The 10,146-nt window shown below is 42.1% G+C and overlaps 1 protein-coding gene across 1 annotated transcript; it reads right to left on the reverse strand.

The window, feature by feature from the left end:
* Positions 1–984: 984 nt before the first annotated feature.
* Positions 985–8,063, reverse strand: ZBED1 (zinc finger BED-type containing 1). Its single transcript, XM_026852939.1, has one exon. The coding sequence runs from the start codon at positions 4,029–4,031 to the stop codon at positions 1,944–1,946; it is 2,088 nt and encodes a 695-aa protein (XP_026708740.1). The 5' UTR covers positions 4,032–8,063; the 3' UTR covers positions 985–1,943.
* Between the last annotated feature and the right edge of the window lie 2,083 nt (positions 8,064–10,146).

The raw sequence follows: 10,146 nt of genomic DNA on the forward strand, positions 1-10,146 counted from the left end.
TTTTTCCAGGCTTAAATATGCCAGGTAGTTCACTACTGTTTATTTCACTGCTTCTTTATTCCAAACTCTGACCTTCCTCCCCACCCACTCTCCCCTTTCCACCACCTACAAGGAACAGAGGCCTCAAACTTCCAAAAACTATTAAACCAAAATATAAACAAGCAGTTTGGCAATAGATTCAATTCTACTGCAATGCTTATTTCTATATGTTCCTCCTGGCTGGGCCCTTTCTACAACCAAATGTCTATGGGTATCACCATGATGAAAAAACCCAACTTTCTTCATCCAGAATAGTAATGGCCAGGCTTCAACAGACCTCTGCCCAGAAAGACTGTGCTTGACATAGTGGGGGGCAAGACGCCAGTAACAAAAATAAAACCCTAAGCAAGCCTTGACTATAACCGGACAATGGCAAGAGTTCTCCTCTGCACCTCAGGGAAAAATGCTGGCTACCATCCCACTCTGTGCCAAGCGTGAACTCTAATCTCATTTATAACCTGCAGTATTTCATAAGAGATGGGGGGCTTGGGGTTGGGTTTCTTTATTTTTTTCTTGTTTACCAAGTTCTCAAAAGGGCTTGAAACACTTAGCCATAGAGACACAAAGGGAGCAATTACAATACACAACAACTAATTGGAAACAGTACTCAAACATCAGACAGGACAGGACTAAAGTCCACTCTACAAACTGAATCAAAAGAGATAGGAGAAAAAAAAAAAAGAGGTTTTTAAGTGCTAATGTAGTAAGAAACAATCTTAAAGACTTACTAAATACATGTGGGGAAATGGAGAGGTCCCCTTCTTTTAAATATATTTACATAATGTTAAAGCTTTTCATTTTGCTTTTCTTGCCAACAGAATTTTCTAGCTACCTCGGGCAAAGTCCCCATTTAAATTAAGAGGTTAAGGATTTTATAACATAGACAGACTATTAGACCCACTGCCCATACACACCTCCCTGCCCTGTCCCTCCCTCCCTCCCTCTGCCGCTGAGGGGTCTGATGCCTTGCCTGCTTCACACCATGTGGCATCAGCCATAAAGTCGGCACAAAGTGAAGGTAACAAAAGACGCCTCGACCCTGCGCGCTTCTTTACCTCTTTGTAAAAGCACAAGAGACTACAATCAGGGCTTGCCTAGACATACACACACACAAAAAAAAAAGTTTTTGCCATTTAGCTGCTGCAGTTAAATAGTAAAACCAGACTAATGTGGACACAGCAATACCAGTTTAGAAGTGTTTATACCATTTACACTGCTCTGGAAAGGAAAATAACTTATCCCAGTATAAGTGCATCCACGCTACAGCCTATGCCAGCACAGTATCAGTTAAAATAGTAATACATCAGTCTCCTAATTGACAGAATTATACCAGCTGAACTTTTCTAGCATAGACCAGGCCTAAGACATGAGGTAGTGAAAAAGAAAATCAGGCTCAAGATCTTTTTTCATTCCATAGTATCGATATACTCTAAAAATATTCACTGCTCAGATTTATGGATTTTAAAAATGTTTTAAAATCCAAAATTTAAAGCTAACATCCTGAGTCACACAGGATTTACAAACAGAGGCATAAATCTTAAAAACTCCCTTGCTCGGGGTCCTAATTCAGGAAATACTTTTATGATAGAAAGCACATAAGCATGTGTTTCTCTCCCACTGAAGCAAGTGGAAAGGAAGCACATGGATAAGTGCTTTCTGAAATCTGGGCCACAGTCAGAAATCATGGTCTTTGTAGAATTTATTTCCTCATTCATTTCAGCGTTGTTTAATCACAAGTCATTCATGTTTTAAGACAGTGGGAAAAACACAGACAATGGAAGCTAAATCAAGTTTGTTACAACTGTTCAATATTTACAGCATTCATAGCATAAAACAGAAGTATTTTTGGTAACTTAAGACAAATACCTTTTTTCTTTGTTATTAAACGTTCTGCAGCAGTCCTGTTAAACAAACCCACTGTCTCGGATATTAAAGAAGTTGTTGTTTACATTTACCGAATCATTTAAATTAAAAATCTGTTCCTGTTCCAAACCCCACTCTCCTTCGTCTTCATCCTCCGGTTCTGCCTCAGACCCATTCCGACTGTTTTCGTACAAAAAGATCTGCTCATCCACATGAGCTGGGGCTAACCGGTTTCTCTTTGCACTTACAACATTAGCAGAAGAACCAAAAAGGCGTTCAGGGAAGACCCTTGTGGCCAGAATACACCAGTATTTTTGAAGAACCTTTGGTAAAACTGGAAACAGTGCTAGTCTATCAGACCACCACTTCAGTGGGTCTTCATTCAAACCAAGGACCTTTTGTGACTTGAAGTTGCTCAACTCCTCAACAATCTGAGCATGCCATTCCTCCTGGTCTTCCACACCTCCTGTCTGGCAGAAGATCTCTGCAAGCATGTTGTTGATGACACTGGTAGGAGGAGGAGTCGAGGAGATGATGATTTTTTTCACAGGGGGCTCTTCTGAAACAGTGAAGAATTTCTCTTCAGTCCTAAAGGTATTTTCTTTTACTTTCTCCAGCAGGCTTTTTGCTTCTTCCACCACTCTGTTTTCAACCTGCTGCCGCTCAAAGGCTGAAAGAAAAGGCAATTTTTTGTAGCGGGGATCCAAGAAAGTTGCAACATTGAGAAACATGTCTATCTCAGGTGTGTGCTGGTAGGTGGTTGATAGCTCTTTGGCAATCACCTCCTTTGCCATGCTGATTTCTTTCAAATCATTCTCTTTGATGTTCAGGGTAGTATTCAGAAGCATGTGGAGAAGTGGCTTCACCATACTTATCGTCGGGTACTTTGAAGCAGACATCATCTCCGCAACCTGCTTGAAAGGCTGCAGCAACTCCACCAGCCCTTCGATTGTATTCCACTCACTGGCTTCCAGCATGAGGTGGTGGTTGTTGCTGTCCTCCACGAGAACAGCCGCAATGACAAACTGCTGCTCCTTGAGGCGCTGCAGCATAGCTAGTGTGCTTCCCCACCAGGAAACACGGTCGCTTACCAACATGCAGTGGAGAATATTCTGCTGCTTCTGCTTCTCGCTCAGCATGTACATCGCGACCGTAGATTGCTGAAAATACTCCACCAGTTTTCGGCACCTGGCAAGAAGGCTGCACAGTTTGGGGAGCTGAAAAGCTTGTTGTATTCCTGCGTTAAAAGTGTGCCCCAAACAAGGCATCTGTACGGGAATATCTAGCAGAGAGCAAGCTTTCACAATGTCTTTACTGTAATCTGTTGTAGCACCAAAGACTTTTGTATTGATCCCCCACTCAATGAACGTTTCATAAAGGACTCGCGTAATAGTCTCTGCAGTATTATCCTCCGGTACTTCAAAAGTTTTTAAACACCGCGAGTTCACCGCCAGGCAGTTGGCAGGACTGCTGCTGAGAAAGTGAACCGCGATGGTTACGTACGACCTGTTCTGGTTTTCACTCCTCCACATGTCTGTGGATATGCCACACCACAGAACCTCGGTGAGCTCCTTCAGCACAATTTCTCTAATGGCACTGTACTTTTCAGGAATAGCTTTTGTACAGAAGTACTTCCGGCTCGGAAGTTCATACCTGGGGTCTGCTGTTCTCAAGAGGGCCTTGAAGGTGGGTTCATCAACAATAGAGGCTGGATACATGCCCTCACAAATTAAGCTGATGACTGCAGATGTCAGCTCCTGATGCTTTTTGTTTTCATAGTTCTGGTAGGTCTTCATGATAAGGCTATCTTGAACAACCTGCTGTGATGACTCTGGCTTGATTTTTGAAAATGCGGTGGCAAAGGCTTCCCTCATTTGCTCAGTGTTACTTTTCACAAATTCGCAGAATTCGTCGGGGTGATTTTTCTCAAGGTGGTAGGAAAGGTTGGATGTGTTTCCTGAATAGGCGATTTGTGCCATGCAAATACGGCAGTAGATCTTCTTCCACTGTAATATGCATCCTTCTGCATTGGTATCAAACCCAAAGTACTTCCACACTTTACTCTTTGCTCTTGGGTGAGCCACTAACTTTAGGTCTGATGGGGAACCTTCTAAACTTTTATTCTCCATTGCTTCTTGGCCACCGTCCCACCTTTTGATCCTTCACTCATTAATGAGTACCTGATAAAGGCAGTAAGATAAAGATACAATGAGAAAGCACAAGTTTGACCACACTTAACTACGTGAAATCAGCGTTTCTGTGAACGTTATCAAGAAACCTACCTTACTAATTACATTTGCAAATTTAAAGATGAGATTTGCAGGAAGTGTGACCTACAAGAAGCCCATCAGAATGTCAAAAATTCAAAAGGGTTTTAATATATCACATTCTGCTGTGAAACTCAGCTACAAACCCTCAGTAAATCTTGTTTCTGGAATTACATAATTCTGGGTGAAAGTGTAACCACCACTACAGAGTTGATACATTACTGTCACACAAGCCGGTCATCTGCTACAGCATTTTCCTGCCTCTTAAATTATAGTTAGGGCCAGACTAACATCCTCTTGCCTAAGAATTACTGAACTTCACTGTTAACATTTATTTCAAATTGAAACCTGATACTGAAGGAGCAAAGGTTTTATTGTTTGTTTATTTTGAAAGAAGCTTTGTTAGCCTGATCTGACTGTTCCAGCATTTGCCTTTAAAAAAAAAAAATTAAAATCTGTGATGAGTAGTACAGCATTAATCTGCTCCTCTGAAATGTGAAGGTGTTTTCTGACTGAAACGAAAGGAAAATGATCTTGAACCTATATGCAGATCAACAATACGCATCTGACACCTTTCCTGTCCTTCTCCTGAAATCAAAGCCATCTCCTGAACAACTAGTTCACAGTCACGGTTCCTGGAATAACAGTGCATTATAATTACAGGAAAAGCAGACAGGGAAGCACTAATAAATGTTATTATCCACATCAGCTGGAGAATAATTTTGCTGCATTTTCTTCAAAAGGGTACAGAAGTCAGGAGGGGGTGACACTTTGGAGATGAGGGTGGCGATAAGGCAAGACTTAGCAATCTGTACCTCAGTATCTGCACAGGAAAACGCCTCTTGTGCAAACAGTCACATGCAAGTCTCTGTGCACAGTGCCGGCAGCTGGAACCCACCAGAGCTGATTTCACTACACCAAAAAGCCAAGCCACAGCACAGCACGACTGCACGCTGACACTTCTTCCATTTTTTCCCACACCACCAGACGGGCCACCGTGACGGCAACAAGCCCTTCGCCAGGGGCCTGGCCAGGATTGGGAAGGAAAAGGAAGTCATCAGTTTAACACGGACGCAACCTCCTCCACAAAAATGCAGGGGGAAGAGAGCAGAAGAGAAACATCAGGAGCATCCCTGCAGCAAGCCTGAAAGCAAATGGCACTGCTCCTTCGCTGCTCGTCAGGAGCTGCACCTGCACCCAAGCCCAGAAATTCCCAGGTGGTAAGACTGGCTGGTTGGGGGAGGAAGAAACAATCTGACTTTTTCATATTGCTGCAAGGGAATATCCCCCCCCAAAACATATGCGTGCAAGCTTTTCTGGTGTGCTTTTTGCTGTTGAGGAATATTTCCAAGAAAAGACATTTTCTCTCCAACTATAGCTGGTATTTTGCAGCACTTTCCAAATGGCTTGAATGAAAAACCAAAGACAGGTTTACCAAGACTAAAGATATTTATTTAAGCACAGCTGTTGGTTTAGAAGCAGAATGAGAGATGCAGGGCAAGCATTTTATTGGATTTGTTCTGAAGATTTACTTCTGCGTGTAGACTTTTTTTTTTTTCTGAGGGGGGCAACATTCTGACTACTAGCATGCCCTCTACTGTGATTCATTCAGTGCCTTTTAAGTTGCCAGGATAGACTATTGATTTAACACAGTAATGCTGCCTAATTCCAAAGATGTGCATATCAACAGAACCAAGGTATGCCATCCTACAAAAAATGGTGATTTTAAAAGACAAAGTCATGTAATGTATAATGATGTAACCCTGCCATAGCATCAGACTGTGCATTGACAAGATACGTCGCATCAGTACTTCATATTATTGCATTTAGATCCCTCCAATCCATGACATAATGTCTTGAAGAAGTATAGAGGCTCCCAGTATTTCATTAAATCTTACAGTTTCCTTTGCAGTTACGTGGCAATTCCTGAAAGCAAAGAGGAAGGAACTGTAATAAGAGTTGATGCATCTTTAATATTTAAAATTAGTATGACACACCTTGGATCATAAAAGGTTCATCACAGACTGATAAAATACAATTTATTTTAGAGCAAGGGAGTATTACAGACTCACCCCACCCTTCATTCTTATGTATGATACAGCTTTGCCATCGTTTTGAGATGGATCTGGCACTTGGCAACAGTGGCACAGAGTAGCATTGCCACAGTTAAAGATATGCCAGCATAGCACAGCCCTTATTATAATGCTGTAAACCACACTTCAGCTGTCATAATAGCTCAAATATAAACTGCTAATCAGCCCTGCCTCTCCTCAAGTGTTATACGGCATAAGTGGCACTATGAAAAACAAAAAAAACATGCCACACCTCTCATTTTTCTCTAAGAAAACGTTAATTTTTTCTCATTTGGTGAAAGTGTTCAGAGCCTGGACTTTGCAAAAACCAGAGCGGCTTCAACTCTGAGCCAAACTGAAGACACCAGCACCTTGCTGAATGAAATCCACTGGGAACTGAAGCACCTCAGCTTGTTAGAAATGGCAGCTGATGGAAATGCTCTCTTTTAGCTTGTCGAACTTTCCATGGTAAAAAAAACTAGTGCCAATTTAGTTTACTGAAAACCCTTCTGAACACAGAAGCCTTCAGGCTATAAACGTGCCTCTTCCTTTCTCCCTTGCATTCCCACCCACACTGAAATGGAGCGCACCTTTGGAGAGGCTGCCGTTTTCCTCACCTCCTCCATGCAGCTGGTCAATACCACCAGCCAGCGCTGGGGCTCAGGCTTTTAAGCACCTGCAGACAGGATCCTCTGCTGGCCTCCCAGCAGACTCACATCTGCCACAAGATGAGAAGGAAGGGCTCAGGTTTCCTGGATAAACTCTCCCAACGCAAGACTCTCCCATGACTCCCCTCTCCAAAGCAGGGCTTGGGCTGAAATACTGAAACGCCAGTGACGACATGCGTTGCAGAAGGCAGCGGTGCTACCCTTGCACCAGGCAGGGCTTGGCTGCTCCAGTAGCAAAGAAAATAGGTTCAAAACCCGTATGAGAGAGTCACTGGGATTGTGAAACTGAGCACGGGGATATGAGAAAACATGGAGCGTGCAGTCACCCCACAACTTTAGCTCTGCCCCCTTGTGCACACACAGCGATGGCACCCTCCCTAATTACACCGTATGTATCGTTGTCGCACAACCCTTGCCTCATTCAATACAGGGGCAACCATAAAACAAGTGTTTCCTCACTTCTGAAACTACCTAAATAACTCTCTCAGGTGTGTGCGTGGGGGAGAGGGATTAATTAGTAGATGCAGCTTTACTTTTGCCTGAGATCAATCCTTCCTACCCAGTCACTTCTATACCCACCTCTGGATGTTTTACAACCTGGAACTCGTACAGCTTTGAGCAGGAAGTGCTTGGTCTATCATTATGCTTTACTCATATAAAGTAAAAGCCCTCGATACATGAATCAGAATTAAGAGATGCATGTTTCCAAATTAACATTTCACGATTAGTTGTAAAGAAACTCGGTACAAATGATGACACTGAATAACTAGAAATTGGAGCAAATTAAAAATACGTATGAAATTTCAATCACTTTTAAGAACAGGAGTCATAGTTAAGGTCTTCTGAACTTCAGCCACATTACCACCTTCTCCAGAGTCAGTTTTCTACACATCACAGGTACAAAATTTAACTATGACTTCAAAACTATAAAACACCCAGCATTTAATCTTCCCTGCCAAATTTCAATGAAAAACATACAGTAGAAGGAAAAAATGCAGGAAGAAAATGCCAAATAAACTCCCTGAGAAGCTTTTAAAATACCCTAAAGAGATTATATTATTATTATTATTATATGAACCATTTATGTTATCAGTAGGATGACTTTCAGTGACCACATTTCCAGTGTTAATATCCATGTGTCACAATTAATATTAGTTTGATTTTATCAACCCACTGATTAGATTTTTGTTTTTAAAAAGTTGTTTATATCAAGATCTTTAGTCACGCAGGACTTTTTTTTTTCCAATTAATTACGATTAAGCACTGTAAAAAAACCCATCTGAGCAGTAATTGTTCAGACCACTGAACACTAACACAGTTTACACTACATATTGGCAGTTAAACCGTTTATGAGTTTACTGCCTGGAAAAATGTTTGAACTTAAAGATAAGTTCCCCTTTACTTCTGCGCACTGATTTTAGTTAGCAAAACAATCACTGACTGCACGCCATTTATCCTCCTAGCTCTGCATTTCCCTTTCTGAGCTTCAGACCAACTTCCCTACTCTGTATTGGGGGAGAGGCTCACTTAAGTAGCGAATATTTCTATCTTTCAGTTTGCAAGTCAAAACAATTACCAAGTTTTTGCACTGAATCTAGATTACAGTGCTCAGACCACCCTCTTTCCCCAAAAAAGTCTTGAATCCCATCTATGAGAATTAGAGGAAGGACGTGACAGAACAGATGGTCACTTTTAAAAGCCAGGTGAAAGCACATGTGCCAAGACCATGCAACTCTACGTCAGGGCAAAGAAAAAGTAAAGAAAAATGAAACTAATTTGGTTTACTTGGATTGAAATCCTGAACGCTTCTTTCCAGCAAGTGCAACAAAGCAAGCTTTTCTTGGAAAATCTGGAAGCAGAAGAGCTGCAGTCACCAGACCCCTTCACTTGCCCACAGAACTCGAGGACAAGCCACCGGGCATCCCTCTGTTTTATACCTTCCACAGTAGAGCTGCACCGCTGCTGCATGGAGTGGCAACTCTGACGGGGGAACTGGGGCCAAGGAGACAGGACTGAAGGCATGGCTGACTCTACCGCCCTGCCCTGCCCTTCCCAGCCCTGCTTCCCCCCTCCAAGCTCTCCCGGGGAAGGTACCCTGACAAAAAAACGCCTGTACTTCTCAGAGTTACGAACACCTCTCAAAAAAGATATAGAAAAATTTAAACATACGCACCTTTCTAGATTACTGTCTGGAAGAGTTACTTGGCATTTTCTTACAGCATGTGTAGTTTACTGATCCAAGCTTTAATTAAGCATGTTCTAACCAATGCTTTCTCCTTCTGTTGAGCTGCATTCACTATTCTGAAGTTATTATGGAAACAAGGTTAATCAGGGTAAAAAAGTTCCCGTTGACAAGCTGATTCACTTTTTTAAGCAACGGCTGGACACAGCAAGTCAAAGCAAGGCAGCAGGTAACTGCCAAGAGGCAACTGCATGCAAACAACTAACTGAGGAGAAAACTACTTGTCCTTGGAAGAAACCACTCCAAGTTAGGACTGAAAGAAAACTTTCCACGTCTGTCAAATCTGCCTTGGTCCTACTCAGGCCGCTGACATTTCCCAAGTTGGATCTTCACCGCCTTCCTCTAGCATTTCCAAATTCAACTTTTTTTTTTTTTTTTTTAATAGCAACTAAGAACAGACTGCAACAAAACACTCGGGTCACATTTTCATCATGCTGTTTCTCTCTGGTTTGAAAAAAGATTTGGAAAGCATTACGCACCCTAGGCACAATACCCAGCTTTGCTCTGCCAAGAAAAACTAACGCTAGAAAAATGTTCAGATGATTTCAAATTGTACGCACATCTGCCCTTTTTGTCACCAGGGTTCTCTTGTTTGCTTGAGGCTTTTATCTCTGTGTTTTGAGAATGAGAAAGGAGAATCCCAGCCTATCGCAGAAGTATCAGGAATGAATAAAAAGTACACAAAACGCTACCCAAGGAAGCCACGTGCGATGAAATGCACAAATATGCTCTTACTGTGTGGTGTACTTGTCCCATCTCCTCCCCAGTGCTTCAGATAGTCTCAAACAGTTTCCTCATCTGCCTCATCTCCTTACCGAAACACTATGCCCTCTCAATACTTTTTTTTTTTTTTTTTTTTTTTTTTTGTTCCTCTGGTTAAAACTACCGACAGAGCCACAATGGCTCACTTGCTGCTAAGCAGAGAAAGTTAAAAGGCACTGACTTGCATGCAAATGTATGCTCAGCTCTGATGATACCCTATGCGTCTGCCTAAA

Source organism: Athene cunicularia, assembly GCF_003259725.1.
Source record: "Athene cunicularia isolate RWA chromosome 1 unlocalized genomic scaffold, athCun1 chr1_part1, whole genome shotgun sequence".
Taxonomy (NCBI): domain Eukaryota; kingdom Metazoa; phylum Chordata; class Aves; order Strigiformes; family Strigidae; genus Athene; species Athene cunicularia.

Bases quoted from the DNA above. Each gene is read 5' to 3' on its own strand.
- ZBED1 (XM_026852939.1), bottom strand. From the start codon at position 4,031: ATGGAGAATAAAAGTTTAGAAGGTTCCCCATCAGACCTAAAGTTAGTG.